Source organism: Sinohyriopsis cumingii, chromosome 2 (assembly GCF_028554795.1).
Source record: "Sinohyriopsis cumingii isolate HCF-2022 chromosome 2, ASM2855479v2, whole genome shotgun sequence".
NCBI classification, from domain to species: Eukaryota; Metazoa; Mollusca; class Bivalvia; order Unionida; family Unionidae; genus Sinohyriopsis; species Sinohyriopsis cumingii.
Window position 1 is genome coordinate 123,792,243 of NC_142962.1, and position 22,349 is coordinate 123,814,591.

The window sequence follows — 22,349 nt, forward strand, 5'->3', positions numbered from 1 at the left end:
ATGATTTGGGGAGGATCGAGTCTAGGATTTGGCCAATGTTGTTATGTGAGAAAGCTTGCCAGTAGCTTCTTGTGGGTCAGTGGTTTTTCCTGGGGTTTTTTCCAGGTTCTTCCTCCACCATTAATACTGGCCGCCATGCATAGCCTATCATATACTGAAAAATGGCGTTAAACCTCACAACAACAACATATAGGCCTATCAGAACTATTAGACCTTTTGATACTCAATCAACCGAATCCTTCACTCTTGTTTCCAAATGGAACCAATCCTGGGTTTTACTTGGCTTGATTTGAATCCATTGAAGTGAGCTGCATACCCTTTATGTCAACCTGGACTCTCTTCAGTTCAGATCGGAGGGTTCATTGGTTCTCTGGACACAACCAGGCTTTGTAGCCCAAAATAGGTAACCAAAAAGTCATTACTTGCTCACTTTATTCCATAGACAGCTCAAGAACAGCAGCCATGCAAGATCCTGTTCAAATTCACAAGCACTGCCATATATATTTTGCATATAAGCCAAATAATTTAGGAAAATATAAAGCCCTGGAAGAAATAGGGGTCAACTTATCCACGGGCCAAGGTCTAAACTTGACAGTTTTTTTTTGACTACTGTAATAGCTGTTAATTGTGGGACACAAAAAATAATTTATTCCATGTCCTAAGACTTATATGCATGTAAAAAAAATATTTGATGTCTCAACACTTATTAAACTGTTATAAACTACTATAATTGCTTTTGTTATTATTTTGCATGTGCATATTTTCTGATTTCTCCCACAGAAAATTAAATAAAGGCAAATAAAGACTTTAATTCGTGGGCTGGTTTAAGTTTACCTGGGAGATCAGGCTGTACTGTATAATGTACAGCACTTTCACAGTGCAAATCGTGCTCACAAGTTACTATTTTTCAGTGGTACAAGCAATCCTACACATTGAGGTAATCTTTATGAAAAGATATATACGTTTAATTGTGCAAGGCACATAACCAGCATAACTATTACATGTTCACGAAAGAATGGCAATAATAAAGGCTAAAATTCTGAATATATATCAGCTAAGATCATCATCGATCTATTTTAGTTTTATGTTTTTGTGAACAAAATCATTATTTTCCATACAATGCAAAGCTGGATGTTTCAGCATCTGTTTTGTTTATAATTGGCAGATTTGTCTTTTCTCCAGCAGCAATATAGGCCAGTTAATCATTAAAACCCAGAAAATGGCTTGGGTTAAGAGGAAATTTGGACCGGCAACACTAGTACTTTGATGTGTAATATTAGAACAGTTATTGTAGTCTTGTAAAAATATTGTGGAAGATTGCTCATATCAAAGCAAACTACAGCTAATTGTTTACATTATTGGTATAATAGTTGAAGCATTATTCCTGAAACTTCATTATTGTATTAAAGTGTGGTGCCAATGATTTGAATAAAGGGGTTGTACTTCATTCATTGGAATGTACTTCATTCAGCGCATGTTCAAATCTACAATGTACATGCAGTGGTGTCATTATGTAAACATGCTCACTAGCCTGATGTGAGTATTGAGCCAAACCCTATTGTTGTTTGTTGTTATCATACTGAAATCACATTTGACTGAGTCAGGTATTTACAATTTCAAGGCAAATAAAAATGTAATAGGTATTTACAATTTCAAGGCAAATAAAAATGTAATTACCAGTGCATTGATAGAAAAAGTCCAATGCAATGACACATAAATAAACAATAATTAACTTCAGTCAAAAGGGAGAGGTAGTGTTACAGCAACCCATGAATGCTCAATTCTTGACATCGTCTGATCAAGTTTTACACAAATCTGTATTAGGCTGAAACAATAAGAAAACAGAAAATTAATTAAATTTCTTGACTTTTCAAACAAATTATGAACTTGTACCATTTCTATGTAATAATTGTACAACCCTGAGGGAGGTATACACATAAGTTTTACTAATATAATTTTGCCTAAATAAATGCATTTAGAACTTATTGTGTGCATCTTGTGATGTCATCTTGGACTTGTGGGTCGGCTTATACATTGGTCTTGCACTTTTTAGTGTTTATACCTATTCAGTTTTGGAGGTTGGCCTATACACAAACAAGCTTATACGCAAGTATATACAGTACTTGAAATGCACAGAGACAAACTGTGGCATGCCAAATGCTTCTTCCTTCCAGTGTGAGCCAGAACAAAGGATATCACCCTTCAAGCCCTTACTTCATACAAAGGCTGTAGTGGGTTGTACACTCAGTGTACTCTGATATATCACCAGATCAGTCACCGCATGAAAACTACTGCTTCGAAGCTTCAAGCCATCTCTGTGAGCCTCACATTTGAAAGCAATATTTCAATCCAGGATATAATAGAAGCTGTTGACTGGCATGCAAAATCGAGCCTTCATCTGGTAGATCCAGTGGCGGCAGTACAGATGGCCACCAGATCCAGCTAGATCACCAACATAGCCTATTAACTTCGCTGATTTCAATATTCATCTTCGTAATCATATGTTAGAGTTGCAGGTCAAGTGATCCCAGGCTTTGTTGCTTTTGTAATTAGGAGAATTGTTGTTGTTATTGTTCACATGGGAAATCCAACTATTCTTGTCTTGAAGGATACCCAAGGTAGAGGTCCGATGCTCAGCATCCCTGCTCCTATTACTTATTCTCCTAACGTAATGTAATTGGGAAACATATTCGAAGGAGAAAAAAACAACTTTTTACATAAATTATGTCTCCAAGAATACTTACCCAATTGCATTACTTAAAAGCCCTCCCAACCACCCTGCCATTGTGCATCATCATTAGTATCTCATTCAGCTAAAAACTGGTTACACCTGTTGTTGCCAAGAGGAGGTAATGGATAGTTATTGCCTTTTGTCTAATGAAATAGACAGAAAAAGATAATTTTTGTCTTTTAGAAGGGTTGGATTTAGACGGTCACATGCTAATATTCCTTACATTATGTGATTAGGTAAGTATTCTCAGAGAAACATAATTACTTAAAAATTTGCTGTCTTTATGAAGAAGATAATTTTAATTGATATTCGGTTAAATGGAAATATTTAAATTTCAAATCGTAGTTGGAAAAACTTATCATAACATGCCATTTTGTAAGATGTGGTTGAGCAAATTGTATTACAAATGGATAGTGTTAATTCTTCTCACTTAACAAATAGCACTATCAGCAATTCGAACAACATTAGCTCTTTTATCAGTTATTTCCTTGGAGATAAATGTACAAGTTCTGAGGAATTTGGCTTTGTGTTTCTAATAACAAGGCAGAAGTATTTTCTCAACAAATTATTTTATGAATTGTTTAATCAGGTCTCATTTAAGAAATAAAGAAATAAAAATTGACTTAAAGCATGTATGTGTTTAGATGGATATCACTATTTGCATACAAGATTAAAAAAAGAATATGATTGCCCTTTGAACATGATTATCAATAACTTACCATTTGGTTCAGTTTAATGTACATTTTGTCCAAACCTTACAACCTATCACTGTTCTCAATACTTTAATTTACCTATTTGTTGTTTATTTTGCATTGTTTTTTGTTTTAATTACCTTTTGTTCTTACCAGAGCGCATGTTTGCATTTGTTTGTAAGGGTTTGTCTCTCTTGACATTTTAAAACTTGTCGGCCTTTGACATTTGAAGTATTTAATTTTATATATAATGATCATCCTTGTGTGTCATTAAATACCGTACATATACATGCATACTATGTGCACAGTGATACAGAACTTTATCAGAAGAGAAACTTAGTCACACAAAAAAAAAAAAACTGTTTACTTATTTAAGTAGTACCATGACTTCCTTAAAAAAGAAAGAAAGAATCTTTTTGTGGTATGAAATCTTTCCTGCATGTAAATTCAAATGTACAGAGAAACTAGTCCAAACCACACTCACACTGAAGCAAAGGTGAGTCCATTTTTTTCTGCCTATACCGCCCCCCCCCTTCTAGTAGAAAAAACAAGCTGACAGAATCTCTCTTTTTGGAGCAGTTTCCGAATCTCCTGGAGTATGGAAATTCGATAGGTGGCAACCTGATTATTCTTGGAGATTTCAACTTTCACTTTGACTGTCCCAAAAACCCAAACACATCAAAACTCCTAGATTCCATTAATGTTTTCAACCTCAAACAGTCAGTTAACCAACCCACCCATAAACATGGTCACATTTTAGAAAGTAGGGTTTAATGCCATTTTTTGGCACAAGATCGGCTATACATGGTGGCCAGTATTAATGGTGGAGGAAGAACCTTGGAAAACCCCAGAAAGAACCGCTGACCCACAAGAAGCTACTGGCAAGCATTCTCACATACCCACATTGCCCGAACCCGAGAATCGAACCCACGTAGACAGAGGTGGGATGGCAGTGATCCGTAACGGTGAGCGCTTTAGACCACTCACTTACTTGGGGCCCCAAGTGCTCTTGTGAAACCAAAACTACATTTGCTATATCTTTTATAAATTAATTATAGGAGTTTTTCAATGCAGCAAAACTAAATTGTAATACAAGATGAGGCCTGTCTGAAAATATGTTTGAAATTTAAAAAACACTGATAAATTAAATTTTAATGGAAATATAAACAAACATTTAAATTTAGGAAACAAAATTGTAATGAAAAATTAAATTTTCATACAAGTTTTAAGATTCTAACTGACAAATTCTGAATAGCAAAGTTGACTAATGAATAGTATTTAAAATAAGTGGTAGTTAGAGCCCGTACAACTGATAACATTTTTTCCAGGGATAGTGAAGTAAGATAGCTAACAGTGATTCTTGTAGCACATTGCAATATGCCTGTTCAAATGCATAAAGGTGTACACACAGAAGAAACAATGACAAGTACTATGTTCCACATTTTTTGTGTCAGGTACTCAGCCTGTTGTTAGTATGAATAATAGTGTACTCAGACTAAAAAATTTGATGCAACCAATACCTTGTTTTATAGTAAAAACGCATTGCATTTCAGTGTTATTAACCACAAAAGACAACAATGTAATAGGAAAATACAGTTCCAGGGAGACTTTATCTTATACATCAGTGGTAAAACTCAACTAATCTTGGTCACTTATGGCAGTACAATGCACATGCCCTTATGAAACCTTGCTATCACCACCTGACTACTGGAGAGCTTCCAAACTAATCCAACTCTTCCACCTTGTTTCAGATACCAGACTAGACCTGAAAAGATATTAGATATTTCACTTAATCTTAGAGTACAGTAAGATGTAGGTAAATGAAGTTAAAATGTCTTAGATGTGGAGATTTCAAAATGACATTAAGGGTGCAAGCACAGGAAAAAATATTAAATATTAAATTTGACATAGTGACACTCTGAAATATGAAACAGTTGGCATGTATTAATGGAATAAATTCATCAAAAAAATATAGGAGGTTTCTAGAAGTATATTTATCCTTTACATGCTAAATAACTAATTAGGTAAACCAGGTATCATAAAGTTTAAAGCAATGTGGGGATGATTAGTTTTGGTACAAAAATTAGCAGATGCCAGGATATGGGGAAGTTAAGTGACAATGCCTTAAGTTTTGGATATTGCAAGTGAATACAGCCAAACGTGTTCCTCACTGACCAACTATAATCACCCATTGATCCTATATCTTCAAATAAATGTGAAATTCTGATCCCCAAAATTTGTAAACAAGGATCAACATTTGTATATGTGGGATATGTGTCAAGTACTTATTAAGATCAAATGTGAAAACATAATTCAGATTATCTGTATGAACATTTTTAGTGTATTTTTTTAAGAGCGTCGGTTAACAAGTATTATGTTGAATGATTCAGTGAAATGTGATACCACATGATGCTACAGTACCACACTCAAAATATTAAATTAAAATATGTTGCAATTACGTAAGCATATTCATGATGAAAATAACATTTTGTTGATATTTTTAAGTGCATACAGTCAGATATGTGCCTTACAGATAGGTACAATGACACCCTATATGATGTACTGAATGTGAACTTCTGATCCCAAACATTCTAAAACATGGATATTTGCTAATGGTGGATATGTAACCATGTTAGGATCGGTTAGTATAAAGTTACATTAAAATAATCAGTTTGAATATTTCTGGTGTAATCTTTAGTGTCAGTTAACAATTATTATCAGTAATTAATAATGCATCAAGTAAAATGATTAATTAGAATTCCTATAATATCAAGCTTATGCCACAATACCGCCTTATGTCAACAAAACTGAACAATAAAATGGATTGCATTTTGTGTTTGACTTATTTCATTTTGCTATTTTCTTATATCCTGGGGTACATATACATGGGCAAAGTATATTTTATCCCACTGACCTATATTTCTTTTCTCTGACAATATACAATAATTTCGTAGACAACTTTAGTAGGTTCTAGTATAAAATTTTCATCTCTGTCCTCTCGCTAAATACCATATAAGTATGTTTATAAACAAATACTGAAAGCTGTAAAAGCAGATATGTGTTACTCAGGTAATCACCTCATCATAAATACATATATTACCTGCTTGAACGGGGGCCCCAAGTGGCCAAGTGGTCTAAAGCACTCTCCGTTACAGATCACTGCCATCTCACCTCTGTCAGTGTGGGTTCAAGTCTAGGATTTGGCTAACGTGGGTATATGAGAAAGCTTGCCAGTAGCTTCTCATGGGTCACTGGTTCTTCCCGGGGTTTTCCCAGGCTCTTCCTCCACCATTAATACTGGCCGCCATGCATAGCCTATCGTGTGCTGAAATATGGTGTTAAAACCCACAACAACAACAACAACCTGCTTGAACCCACAGTAAATAGTTTGAATGACCTAAAGGCACAATATCAAATAGAAATATGTTTTCATGTGTTTTAAATAAAAGCTTTGTTTTGACATTGAAATATAGTTTCTCTGACAAATTTTGACAAATATATTTCATTGCAGTTTGTATAAAGTGTAGGAATACATACATGCTTATAATTAATATCATTCCAATAAATATTATATATGTGTATTTTTTGCAGAAAAAAACTTAATGATTTTTAAATTCATTTATGCTTTTCATAAATTAGTTTTAATTTCATCCTTTTATTTTCAAAATCAATATACACAACATATTCAAATTTAATGAGTCTTTCATTATTAATGAACTTTTAATACCAATTTAAATCTTTAAGGATACACTACTGACAGGAATCAGGTCACAATTAATCTTTCTATACATTCTCTTAGTACTGAAATTTCTGTTGTATCCGTATTATAATAAATCATATCTTATTTCTTAAGTACCTTCAAAAAAGAACTCATGGTGAAGATCTTGTCATAGGTTATCGGGCATTTTTTTTAGGCTGGCCTATAAGCGCCATACACTGGGTCACAATTTTTACTACTGGATCATCATCAACGACTCGTTACTCACTGTGCACTGTGCAGAAATACACACATACAAAAAGGTTATAATGTGCAAATTCTAAAGAATAAACAATCACCCTTAAATCACACCAATAATGCCTAATTCTAATTCTTGTATCACCAATAAAAGGAGAGATGAAAAAATGCTCTACAAATAGCTGGGACTACAATCATGGATACTGGACTGGAACTAATAATCATGATTTGATTCCATAAGCTTGAAACAAAACAACTAAATTTCTTTTCCTAAACAGACCCTAGTGGGAATCACAATTTCCCACAAGAGGTGTATCTCACAGAATACCAAATTAAAATGGACTTTATACCAAGAAGCTGCCAGTATGCAAAATTTAAGAACATGTCGGATCAGAAATCCGTTTTATGATAACTTTCTTGGTGTTATCAAAATTATATTCTCTATTCATATAATCTTGATTTTCTTTCCTTTCAATTTTATATCTCATTACTAGGCAGATTTTTTAAAATAGATAACCTTACAATAAACAGTGGGTATATTAAGTGCTGGTACTATATGTATTATTATTTTATTAATTTCATGATTTCTGTAATTTTAAATAAGACTTTAATGATACTGTCATAATAATTTCCTTACAAATAAAACTTGCAAAAGTTAGGTACATACAATTATTTGTTCACTGAAGGGGGAGGGCAAATGAAGTAAAACAGAAAGAACTGCTTTCTACATAGATGTTTGTATTTGATCATTTTTTGGGTTGCTTTTTAGGTGTAAAGAGTAGATTAGGACCTCAGAAAAGCCTTCCTGGGAACACTCCTGACAGTAAAGGCGTGTTTCGGCGACTTGGAAAACAGACTTGATGAAGACCGGATTGCCTCAAGTATTTCTGTTAGTAAGAAATTATATATTTGCACTATCATTAATGTTGTGATCGTAAGATTTGAGCTCAGCAATGAAGTTTGTAGAATACTTCTTGCTAAGAGTTTATTTAATTTTATTCTATTTAAGTTAAGATGCATTTTAAAAACAATAAACTAAAATTTCTCCATTGAATACATCCCCAAACATATTAACATTAGGAATATAAGACAGCTACTTCCCTATTCCATTCCTACTAAAAGAAAGAAAAAAAATGTCTTTTCTCTCAATATCATATTGGCACAGGGCAATGAATCATGCCCATTACCTCCCCTTTTCCATACACAAAACAGTACAGAATAAGCATCATGTTAATCCAAATCTTTGTGTGTGAAATTCAAGCCATTCATTCAAAATTTGGACTAATATTGATTCATAAACAGGTGGTTTACATTATTGTTTTAATTTGGCAACATATTTTGTGAAAATTGTCACTTTCTCTGACTTAGTCATTTTAGACTCCATCGTTCAACGTGTTAACATTGTAGCATTTTGACTTTCAAGTGCTCACGTATACTTTTGTTTGTGCACTCAGTTTATAATGGGCGATATTTAGCAGATTATTAACATGCCAAAGTGTTAATTTATCTATTGTTTCTATTATTTTATTATTTCAGACACATGTCTTCTAAATGCAGCAAATGTAAAAAATTCAAAGCAAAGGAAGATGCACATGAGTTCTGTCTGATGTGTACCAGACATGCCTCACCCCTTACAGTATGTGTAATTTGTGGTCCAAGGACACCAGGTTGGCCAAACAGGCGAAGAAAAGAGGGGAAAAAGATGCAAGACCAGTATAGATGTACCATTTTTTTATGCAAATAAAGATTTATTTGTGAACCTTGTGCAATAATCCCAGGTCTACTACCCCCCCACCCCACGCTATAAAAAGGATGATGCATTCCACCAAAACAATATCACCAAATTTGGGGAAGATGAATGCAAATTTGTTGCAGTTGCAATTGGATATACCAGCCTTTCAGTAACATATGCATTGGAAGGTGCAGGAGATGCAAAGCAATTCCAAGGTTCTGAAAAAATGTTACATCTTTCTATCTTTCACTCTCACAGATAATTTGGATACAATAGCCTTTTTTAGGCAGCTGAATGGGTGTATGTACCCTCCCAAGCTGAGCCTTCAGGCCTTTAAGACTGGATGCAAATATAATATATATAAGGCCTTTAATCTTAGTGAAACATCTGTACAGATAGCACAGTCAGTGGTTACATGTGCAGATTGGGATGGGGATTGTCAGAGAAACTGGCCATCCAACTATGCTTCCAGCTTGACCAGTGCCAAAACTAACCAAATTAGTTTCTGGACATCTGACAACCAGACCAACCAACAATTCTCCTGGCTAAACAGCCATCTGTCCAGGTGAGCAAACTTGCTGGACAGAGCTGGCTTTCCCTACAATTCACTGCTTACCCATATGGTATTGGCAGTGTTTTTTTTAGAGTCAGTGGCATTGCATAATCCTTACCTCAGGACATAGGGACCCTGAGTGGCTGAGTGGTCTAAAGTGCTTTCCGTTATGGATCACTGCCATCTCACCTCTGTCCGCGCCAGTTCAAGTCTCAGATTCTGCCAATGTGCATATGTGAGAAAGCTTGACAGTAGCTTCTCGTGGGTTGGTGGTTCTTTCCGGGGTTTTCCCCGGGTTCTTCCTCCACCATTAATACTGGCCGCTATGTATAGCCTATCGTGTGCTGAAAAATGGCGTTAAACCCTACAACAACAACAACAGCTACTACCTCAGGACATGGTTCATCCTGAAATGGAAGTAGATGAGAACCAAGAGTATCACACAGTAAATGTGAAGAGCAACATTCTTACACTGATCTGACCATGGACAGGACAGTTTAGTTTTAATGCTGCTGTTGAGGAGATATAGCAGTTGTTGCTAGTTCTGGAATGTCTTCCACCCTCTACCACCACAGTTGACTATAAAGACAAAACATCTGTAAACATCGATAAGGAGGAAGAGTCTCCATCTTTCTGACTGCCTCCCCAGTCAGCAGATCTCAAGGAGATTGATAATGGGCTCTCCAAAAGTATCTGTGCTCTGGGGAATGCTAAAGCTTTCATTTTAGAATGCCAGGTTTCAGCCATGTTCTTGTCATGCTGGTACAAGACACATTCCACTTCCTACCATACTTAACTCCCGGTGTTTGATAACAATGTTATGGTGGTTCACATATATGGCCCACCATTTTATAAGATGGATAAGAATGTGTTTCTCACCACATCAAAACTGGTTCGCTGTGTTGTTGCCACATCATTGATGCTTGATCTGGCCTCAGTGGCGATTTATTTGACTGGTGGAAAATTGGACAACCAATGCACCTTGTAGTTGACAGCCCAAATTGCTTAGGTTATTAACACAGCAGCTCACCATCCAATGGCAATTATGTTGATAACCTCTGCCAATCCAGATTTAATATGTTGTGTGTTTACACACCACATCACTAAAAACACATTGTGTCCTGGCTTTAAGGATGACTCCACTGGGTCTACCATTCCTGTTTGGGAGAAAAATTGAAGAAGTTCAGAGGCAGGCAGCACAAGAACTACCCCTTCAACTGGCTGCTCCACCTACATCCTTGTTTAGAAACTGTCCCTGCTACAATGGAGGAATGACAATCAAGCCAGGCAAAAGGAATCTTTTATGCCCCAAAGGGTCATTCAGATCTCAACCTTTTGCCAGCAAACAACAGCCAAATCAGTCTATAGGGGAGGTAAGAAACCAAGTTTTTTATACCTCCAGCCTCCAGCATACCAATGATGCCTTAACATCTCCACCACCCATTTACAGCCTATTGGTGGGCACCAGACTCCTGCATTTTTTGATCACATTGGATCAATCTTTTTACACTAAATGGATGTTGGTCCCAAGTCGCTTTGGAGAGGCTTCAGGTTTCACATATCTAACCACCTCTTCTTTATTCCTCTCCTATTCTAACAGATGTGCCATCAGATTTGGAGAAGGGCAAATTCTTATATACCTTAGCTCAATGACAAACGAGCAGTGGAGATTGTATGAAAACAACAAACACCAGTGTATCTGGACAGTCTCCTCCAAAACAAATGGTAAGTGCTATTCTCCTCAAGGGCAGAATAGAGCTGTTAAAAGGTAATTGGGTACCTGCCCATTAATAATAACCCCTGTAATAAAATGAGCAAACAGATACCTATTTACCATACACAGATTTCTGCCAGTGCAAGTAACCACATAAGCCCTTGGCTTGTAAAGGCAGCATTCACTTTATTTTCAAGTTGTTCAGTGCCAAACTGAGTTGTGCTTCTTCCAGACAATGTTTGACCTAATTCTTTTCGCTTGTTTCCCTACATTACAGCCCTATGATTGAGTCACAAGTGATACTTGCTCAGCAGCAAGTAATAAAGGGTGGTTATTTCTTCTTGCCACAGAACTGACACATGTTCGGCTGCAATCTTTATTAGATTTCATAAACTGTATGGTCAAAGTGTTACTTACAGAGCCCAAGCTCAGTCTCTGCATAAGCACCCACATATGACAGTACAATGACTAGACCACAATGATTTACTAGACAATGATGGAGTATATCAGAACTTTGTCAAACAATGAGAATGAATTCTTGGACTTTGTACCAGTTGACATTAGGTATACTATAGGATACTATAAATGAAAATAAAGTTGACTTAAGTTTCATTGTTAATTTTATTTGTAAGTCACTTGGAATTAAATAGTATTGAATATTGTGAATTGGATCATTCTGAACTATTTTTATACTGCTATAATAGAATTCACAGATTAATATTCATATAAATGGATTTAGTCATCTGTCTCACCTCTTAGATTTACTGGTTTCGCCAGATACACAGATCACATGACTCTAGGCTGTGATGCTTTAAAGAGGGGAATGGGTTATTATTAAAATAGTGAATCCAGGATTTCTTCTCTAGACTGCTCTGGTGGCCTAGTGGTTATAGTGTCTGCCTTGGATGCAGGAGGTTGCAGGTTCGAACCTCGGCCGAGTCATACCAAAGACTTAATGTGACTGGGTGGGACATCATGCTACATGTGTGCAGCATGATACCCCAATGTATATGACATCACTATAAACTGCCACACTGCATTGTTGTGATATGACTGCAAAATTTTGAAAGCTAGGTTACAAATCAAAATCACATGCACACACTTTCTTCCCTAGAAGGATACCTAAAGTACAGGTAGGATACTCAGCATTCCCACTGCCTATTACCTATTCTTCCAAAACTAATGTAATTAGGGAATCTGTTCAAAGAAGAAATCAAAATTTGTATTAAATTATGTTTCTTCAATAATACTTACCTCATCACAGTGCTTTAAGACTGTCCCAACTACCCCACTATGAGAGCATTCTTTTTGGTTGTCCACTCAGTATAAATACTGGCAACACAAAGGGAGGTAATGGGCAGGAGTTATTGCTCTTTGTATACTATAGACGGAAAAGATGAATTTTCATCTTTTAGTACATCTGGATTTGGGAGGTAACAGGCTTTGAGTAAGTATTCTCAAAGAAGCATACTTTACTATAAAATTTTCTTTTCTTTTGTATTTTGAAAGAACTATAGATGTATTTTTTTATTATAAATAACAACTTTATTTTGATAAAAGATTTTGAAATAATGAAAGCATATTATGGTAAGTTTTTGTTTTTTTAAGTTATTGTCTAGTCTGATATCATGCTAATATGTTGTTTTGACACCAGGGCTGTATTTATAGGTTACTGCATTTGTATGGGAAAATATGAATGAGTTTTGTTCTGAGTAATACTGCATGACCTTGAGAGTGCAGTATGATCTGAACAAGTTAGTTCATATGTTCCATACAAATACTGTAATGTTTTTATTACATACTCACATATTTTTCCTACCTTAGGTTTAATAATAAAGGAATACACTACAATAAATAAAGTAATTAATGCTATATGTAAGAATATTAATGTGCACATAGTACCTCCCAGTGATCTTTGATCACCATGTGCTCGACATTAGTTTGAAAGAAATTATTGTTTTGGTCTACTTAAAATTGAAAGTTAGAGTAATGCTTTGAATGAATGTGCATTGAAAAAACTTTTGCAGTTGGCCTGGAATGAATGGGTTTTGTTTTTCTGTTGATCCAACTCAATTCTGTTTTTCTGCTTATGATGGGCTGGATTATTAGGTCAATTCAGTGCAATAATAAGAATGTGATTTTACTTGGAAATGTTGAAACTCCAGTACAATTTAAGTGTGTATCAGGTTTTCCATGATATGGATATCATTATGCTTAGCAGAAATAACTAGAAAGTACATGTTGAAGAAATTCAGGATGTATACATATACGTATATTTATTACCATTCTTATTACCAGCTAAAAGAGTTTATGCCCAGTCACTTGCATGCTTGGTGTTTGAGTGACCACAGCTATGACCTCTATCATACAGTGTAAGTCTTCTATCGCTAGCCTAACATTGTATCAAAATAGTTAAACAAGGAAAATAGTAAAGCAGCTGTTGGTTGTGTGATACATGTAGTTCATTTAACTAGTGGAAATAATACTCTTTCATCATCTTGGCTTATTGGCTCTGAGGCTGTAAGTTTCCTACCAAATCCTTCATTTACATTATTTTCTCAAATTTAGTGTTTTGAGTGACTAGTAAAATGGTACGTCTCTGATAGATATGCATAGCTGCCAACCCTCACGAATTTGGTGTGAATTTCACGACTTTTTCAGCGATTCACGAATTCACGCCGTAAGACAAAAATTCACGAATTTTCCGATCCTCAATTATTTTAAATCTTTAATAAAATAACAGATTTTCCGTTAAGCGCTAGTCGTGATATTCGCAGTTGCCGAAACGGTCCGGTACCGCTGGTCACGATATTAGTAGATCTACAGCCGATTAGTACAGTTGGCCCGGTCGCAAGCATTTTAGCCTATTTTAATCTATATGTATAAGAGGAGTTTTACAAATGCCTTTGAGAGAAACTGGGGCCTAACCGGAAATTTGCTCCGCGCATGCGTCAAAACACCGATTCCGGTTAACGTTCAGCATCGCATGTAAGATTTTGAAAATGTTTTCCCCGCCACGGAAAAAGAAATGTATTACTCAAAAAGTGAAGTTTAATTTGGAATATATCAAAAATTGACCGTGCATTCTGCCATTAAACATTGATATTCATTCATGCTTTTTGCACTCAGTGTGCCATCGCAGAGACGATGTGAGGAAGAACGTCGGTTGCAAAAAACACGTAAAGTTGGGAAAATTAAGAATTCGCAGATTTCATCTCAGGAATATTTTAAACCATTGGTGGAAGACCCGCAGGCTACCAACGCTTAAGCATTATTTGTGAGTTTTCTCGTGTCGAACACAATCTACCTTTATCAGCTGGAGACCATGCTAAACATTTGTTCTGACATATGTTCCCGGACTCGAAAATCGCTTCCAAATTTTCCTGTGGAAGAACCAAAAATGCTGCAGTTCCTGTGCATTCCTCACAGCAACAGTGACAGCGAAAGAGTATTTTCTTTAGTGAGGAAAAATAAGACAGACTTTAAGGCCACCTTAGCTGCAGAAAATTTGTCAGCAATTTGTCCCCAAGATCAACCAGCAGGCAAGAAGTCGGAACTGTTTAGAAAACAAATTTACGATCAAGCAGTTGAGGAAGTTCAAGTCTGCCACAGTATCATGTCTTGGTAAATAAATATTTCTGCATATATGTAATGTTTTATTTTTATTTTGCGAACTTGATATAGTGTAGTATTGACGGTCGGAGTAGTCAGAGTGGACGGAGTTATTGTCATGGTATTATTCACGAATTCGTGTCCAAATTCACGACTTTTTATCCCTATTTTCACCAATTGTGAGCCTGGAAGGTTGGCAGCTATGGATATGCGATAGTCCTTGGCCTCAGAATACTTTTCTCTGATTTTTTTGTAGACCCTAGAGAGCACTGGTAATAGCCTGAATCATTCGGTTTGCGAAAATCATGAATATTTCTCCAAAATAACTGTTTATATGATCTGCATGGTATTTTCAATTACTGTGTCTCTGATGTTTGTTGTTGAGCTTATGAATATCATGTTTGTTCCTTTGCTTGTTTGAATGCTTCTATGTGACTCACTGAACTTTTCCACATTGTTAACTTTATCATCTTTATTGTCAAATGGATCAAACAGCTTGTTTTATAAACAAATGTAATAAATCAAAAACTATAGCATCTGCTACATGAACACACGTTTATTTCTTTACAATCAGAGTAGTTCCTAATACACTATTTCTAGACACCGGTGTTGTGCAGTATGAAGCAGTGTAATATGGAAAAGTACTGAACACATCTGACAATATATAGTTATTGGGGGAAAAAATGAGCATATAATAGTGTAATTGTATATGCAACTGATTTTTGTCCTGTTTTTGATACCATTATGTCTTGTATATTCTTTTGTCATAAATGCGGTGTTATAAGTAATATTTAAATGACCAGATAAGTCAGACTGTTGTAATAGAAACATTATATGATAGTAATTCAATTATTACATAATCACAGTCTCTATATAACCAATCCTTCATGGTGAACCCTTAAAGACACAAGGCTTATAAATGTTCATCATTTGTCCACAAACCAGCATCTGGTGTAGGTATCTTTCATCCTTGGCTTGAAACTGAATGACTGATCTGGTAAATGTTTTCTTATTTGTCTGTTGAAGAAGTGGACACTTGTTGTAGAGCATGTGTCAATTGCTGGATAACTTTAGTTAAAGGCATGTGGAAAGTTTAAAATATGGATAAGTTTCTGATAAGGGGTGGCCAAATGCAAGAAAACAGGGAATTTGAGACACCATCAAGAAAAAGGAAGTTGTTCAGTTATATTTTCTTTGCTGATCTTAAAGTGATTAAACATGGGTGACAGTTTCCATAAGCAGGACTGATTGTGAGATACAAATTTTGTGTGCAATTAGGACAAATATGTATATATATATATATAAAGAGGAACCTTGTTCATCTGGACTTCGTTTACCTGGAAATCTTCAATCTGGACATAGTTTGGCAGGAACAGAATTCTTAAATGTTAATTTCCTCTGCTAATCTAGAAATCTGCATTTTGGATCTGGAAATCAAAATAAGGGACTAAAGCGTAAAATTACTACAAATCTTGCCTCAGTAATCTTGAAATAATTTGTTTAAAAAAAGAAAATTCAAAGAGGCATTTAACCATGAGAAATCAGTTTGTATTCATTATACATTTTACGTTATTATGGTGACACCATCAATCAAACATGGATGAGTAGAGATACTGCCCAGCATTAAAAATATTTGCCAGCATAAAGATCACCCAGAAGCTGCATTTTCAGGATATCTGCTGTTACAATATAGTGAATTAGGCAATATATGTACTCATTAATTTATTTCAACCATTATTAAATATACAGTACATGTACAGTGCATGTATATGCTATGATGACATCATAAAATAAAATTCTGCATGATTCAATTATATGGAACAAATGTATCTGGATTAACAAGGTTGCACTCTGTGTGTGTGTGTGTGTGTGTGTGTCACAAAAATTGTTTAATAATATTAATATATGACAAAAGTCTATGCAGCTGTGGTAATGTACAGGGCAGTTAAAAAAAAGTCTGCTGGGCATCCAGACTTTCAAAGCTGGTTGCATTTTCACCAAAAATATCTATCCAGTTTAGAAAGCATCCATCTGACGAAGATTTCTTCGCCAGCTGTTCTTGCATTTGGCTATTAGCAGATGTCAGCTAGGTGGAACATACCATGCCCGCTTGAGCCTCTTGCAGGCTGCTAACCCTTATGATTTTGCCACATAAGTCTTATGAAAAATTACTTTTAAAATACAGACATAGAATAAAAGCAAGAACTATGGAAATAAGATTGTTGCTGTAAAATTCAGATAAATGGCTCATCCATGATTAATTTGGATCCGGATTTCACTTCAGATTTAATGAAGTTAATCAGAGAACCAGACTAACTTTACAGTAACTGCACACATTTTTTTTCATGCAAAATGTCATTCTGATCAAACTGTGTATTATATACATTTTTTAAAATGGCTTCCAACAAGCAATAGAAGTTGAAGATGAAAGGGAACGCAAGCCTCTTAAAAAGTGTTAATGATCAACACAGAAATAGGAATATTCAGATTCTTGAGAATAAAAACTGCAGCACGAAGCGACACAGTTATGTTTATTGGACATCACTTGTTGATGTGCATTCCTCATGTAGTGGGAGATGTGATTGCCATCGTCATGTGAAATTAAAAAAATTCCAAGAATTATATCAAGTTGAGAGATGGCAACAAGCCATTAAGCTGCATAGAGTTTGGAACTGAAATTTGTGCAACTGTACTGGAGATAAAATAAGATCTATGTACTTTTGAAACTTTTCAGTTGAACATTATTTTTACCACTGCAATTTTGAATACCTAGCATTTTAAGTTACTCTTTTTCCAAATTTATAACAGCAGCTGGTAAAAAGTCAACTGCTTTACTGAGATGGTCTTGTTTGGGTTGGCAGGTCTGCACTTGTTTTTATAGCTGAACTTGAACTATGCCATTAATTGATTAAACGTTGCAATGCAAGTTATTTGTTGTATGTAATGCGGTTTTTTTAACTTTTTTATTTTCAATTTTGCTTAGCTGATCTGCAGTAATTTTGCTATCAAAATTCCACAGGATATAAATGGAGGGGTATTTATTATGTTGGATGCATTTATTGAAAGTAAAATCTGTTAATGACATTTGCACCATGTATATGCTAAATTCATATGCAGATTTGACCCCTGATCTTACAGGTAATGTCAAAAAATGTTGACATCTGCAAACTTTATAATAATATAAATATATAATATAAAGAAGTGATTTTAGTCAGTTGGTTTAAAGTTGAGTATTTATATAAACAAAACTATTGATTTTTTATACAGTGTATAATGATCAGCTAACGAGGGTTACACAGAATGTATTGGCACATATATTTTGGAATAACGGCTTAGCAACAACTTGAACAGTGTGGCTACCATCGATAGACAATTCTCACATTTTTCTCAGAAAAAGGCAGGATAAAACTTAATCAAGATGTCATATATTTCCACTATGTATTGTTTAGCAAAGCATCTACAATGGGGAGATAAATTCCTTGATAGAGAGAAAAGTAATCTTTACGATATTAAATGTGTCAGTTTATCCATTGGTACAGAAAAACTATTGACTCATTCTTGTACATGTACGAGTTTGCCCATGATTGATCTTGCCTTTCACCTATATGATATCAATTAAAATCACAGCACACTGGAATTTATTCATCAGGCCCAACTTTCAGTAAATTTTTCAAATTCTCATCAAATTGAGATTTTTAATATCTTTTTTATTGCCTGATTGGAAACAGATTTTTTCACAGAACATTCAGCATGCATTAAAGATTAAAATATTCATAAAATCTTTAATATTCTTTTTGCCTACATTCTCTATAAATTCTGAGGATTTTATCAACTTGTCAGAATTTGTCAGCTTTTTTATACAATTAAAATGGTTTCCATGTGTAAATTTTAAAAGTAAGATGTTATTTTGAATCATCTCCACTATCTTTACATCTGACAAAAATATTGGCATCTGAAATGTCACAAGTAATTAATATGAAATCTTAATTTGAGGAGAAATTTTGAGCATTTTGGTGAAACCAGGGTGTGATCATTATGATTTTTACTGGTTTGATACAGAAATGAAAAGAAAATATCCATTATAAGCCTTGGTGTAGGAAAGTGATAATCCCATCCTAGGGTCAAAATATGCAGACAAGGAACTTGGCAAAGTTAGTTTCAGCCAACAAATTTAGATCCCTAAGTAGGATTTTGCCCTATCCCACACCAGAGCATTGGATGGCTTCTATTAATGTCACCTCATTTTTTAAAAATAACTTGGATGTTTTTTCTTCAAGATTTCTGTAAGTTATTGGGTGGCTTTTATTAATCTCACCTCATCTTTAGCTCTACTGTTCATAGACCAGAAGAATTTATGGGATGGTCTGTTGTTACAAGCTTGTTGTCACTTCCCCTCTAAACTGCTTTGTAGATTGCCTTGAAAGTTTGCACACATCTTGATCCTATGGCCTGACCACTCCAGTGGCTTAGTGGTTAGAGCGTCCACCTCGGATGCAGGAGATCGTGGATTCGATCCCTGGCCAAGTAATGCCAAAGACTTACAAAAATTTTACTAACAGCTGCCTTGCTTGGCGCTCAACATTAAGAGGTTAGTGTTAGGACTGGTTGGCCTGGTGTCAGGATAATGTGGCTGGGTGGGACATCATGTTACATGTCAGCAACATGATGCCCCAGTGCTAGGGATCACTATAAACTGCCACACTGCAGACATCGTAGCAATATGACTGAAAAATTGTTAAAGCTACGTTAAAAATCCAAATCACACACACACACATCCTATGGTCTATCTATTCCTAAATGAAAGTGGTACTGCTCAGACATTCAGTATGGTTGCTACAGAAGCCATTTGGAAAGTCTTGTTATTGCTACTACTCCTAAATGGATGGTAATATCAAGATGGGGTTTTCACTAAAAGACTTCTTATGATGTCTAATTGGTCCTAAATGAAAAATGTGCCACTCTCACATCCATTATGGTTGCCATAATAGCCATCTTGAAAATCTTGTTATTAGTACTCCTCATTGGATAGTTGTATCAGCATCAGGTTGTACTAAAAGCTTCTTATGATGTCTGGTTGGTTCTGAGTGAAAATGGTACCAATCTTACGTCCAACTGGTGCTGATCTGAAATCCAGTATGGATCCCTAGGTGGCCATCTTGAAAATCTTGTTAATTGCTACTCCTTTTAAATGGAAAGTCTTTTTGACATGATGTTTTCACCATTAGAGTTCTTATAGTGTCTAGTTGGCCTAACCAAAAATAAGGTGAACTGTCTCAATATGGCCATCTTGAAAATATTGTTATATCTTATCCTCCCAAATGGATGGCCATATCAACATGTGGTTCCCATCAAAATACCTTTTATGGTACCTCATTGGTCCTAAATAAAAATGTTGCCAGTCTTATAATGCTGTCACAATGGTCATCTTGTTGTCACTATATCCCCTGAATGGATGGTCATATACACATGGAGTTTTAACCATAAGATGTCTTCATGGTTTTAAATGGTGCTAATCTGACATCCATTGTCCACCAAAACAGCTGATTTGAAAATCTTGTCAGCGAAAAATATCATTGATGGAAGAAATGATTATACCTTTAATTCCTAGATATTCTTTTTGACAAGTTTAGCATCATTCTCCTTTGAGGGACTCATTTTAATTACTTTATTGCAATTTTCAAGATTTCTAAGTTCTGGATGAGACTTTGATGATTTTGTCGTAATGTCTTCCTTAGGACTGTTCCATGAAAACATACCCGGTACCCAGAGATGGCCGATAGTTTTTGTACAAATATATAGCAGGGTACTATCGTTACTCAAACAGTTCATATGAAAATAATACAAAGTTCTAAACTTCATCTATGGGAGACTACTATACGTTTTAATGCAACAGCCCTTACAGATAAAACTTGTCAATATTGAATGTGTACAGTTATGTGTTCATTGAAGAGAAGGGTAGCCAAGAATACAATTATTTCAACCTATATGTCTGACTAGGACTTTTCTTTATATTTTAGGTGTGAAGAGTAGATTAAGACTGCAGAAAATTCCAACTGTGAGCACTTGTGACAGTAAAGGCATTTTTCATCAACATGGAAAGCAGACTTTGTGAAGAAAGGATAACCTAAAGTGATTTTTTGGTAGAATTTTAAATCTGCACTGCCATTAACGGCAGTGATCTGAAGATTAGAACTGAATACTCCACTTGAAGTTTGACAATGTTTGTAAAATACCTCTTGCCCAAAGCTTATAGAAATGTATTCTATATAAATTCAGATGTGTATTAAAAGCAGAATTTAAATTTGGAAGCATAATGCTGAGTTTATTGACTTTGTTTTACATATTGACAGAACTATTGATATTTTAAAAAGATAAAGTTCATGTTGATAAGTATTTTGAAATAAAGACTTGGCAACAGTTTTTATTCGTATAATTTTATATTATCTAAATTCAGGCTAAAAAGTTCTATAATAACAAGTTGGTTTCATAATCATTCTATTTTATGACAGCTTTTATTTATCCTGTTGTTGAGTCAGTTGTGACTTTTATATTTTTTGATCATAATTGCAACATTTTAGTTCACATTCAAGTTACCAAAAATGTCTGACTTTGTTATAGTGGAAACCTAAAATAATAGTCAATCTAAGGAAGTTTAAATTATGAAAATGAATCCCTTCATTTTGAGCATTTTCAAATTGAATTCTCTTTCAAAGATTGCTTTGTTTCAAAATCTGGTAAAACACATTTATGACAAAGATCTAGGAACCATACATTTTGTTATACAAAGAATTGAATAAAATTAACATGCCCATTTTTAAATGATTATTTGGACATGTATATCAGAAAGTTACATCAAATATTAGCTACAGATGGTTCAGGTGTATTAAGCAATTCTAAGATTTACATTTGACGATATGGGTGGTTTCTTGATGCAATGAAAAAGGGGCAAAAAGTACTTCTGGACCCCAAAAATTCCAGAATTCAGGATAATTTCCTGCAGTTATGCATGTCAGCTGGGCACCATTTTCAATTTGGATAAAGAAGACATTATTAGAAGTCATTTGGTGAAAACCTAATGTCATATGATCATCCATGCAGGAGGAATAGTGATGAAAAGATATTTAAGACAGTCTTCATGGCAGCCAAATTGGATGTATGATTTGCATTTGATAATCCGTTCAGGGGAAGTAGCGATGACAAGATTGTATTATACAGTCAACATGGTAGCCATATTGGATGCACAACTGATACCATTTTCATTTAGAACTTGGTGATAACTCCATGTCCTAATGATCATCAATTCAGGGGATTAGTGACAAGATATTTATGACAGTTTTCTTGCAACCATATTTAATATATG

The 22,349-nt window shown here is 35.0% G+C and overlaps 1 protein-coding gene across 2 annotated transcripts in view; it reads left to right on the forward strand.

Annotated features, from left to right (window-relative positions):
• LOC149805744 (uncharacterized protein C19orf47-like) overlaps nt 1-21,409 on the forward strand; it is a 70,271-nt gene extending 48,862 nt beyond the window's left edge. The window contains exons 9-10 of one of the 2 annotated variants that reach the window (XM_089950414.1): nt 8,148-8,271; nt 21,007-21,409. In XM_089950414.1, the coding sequence (XP_089806540.1) occupies nt 8,148-8,239 (92 nt within the window). In that variant the 3' untranslated portion in view covers nt 8,240-8,271; nt 21,007-21,409. The remainder of the gene's footprint in view (nt 1-8,147; nt 8,272-21,006) is intronic. The other variant, XM_089950413.1, reaches the window with a different exon arrangement.
• The last annotated feature ends 940 nt before the right edge of the window (nt 21,410-22,349 follow it).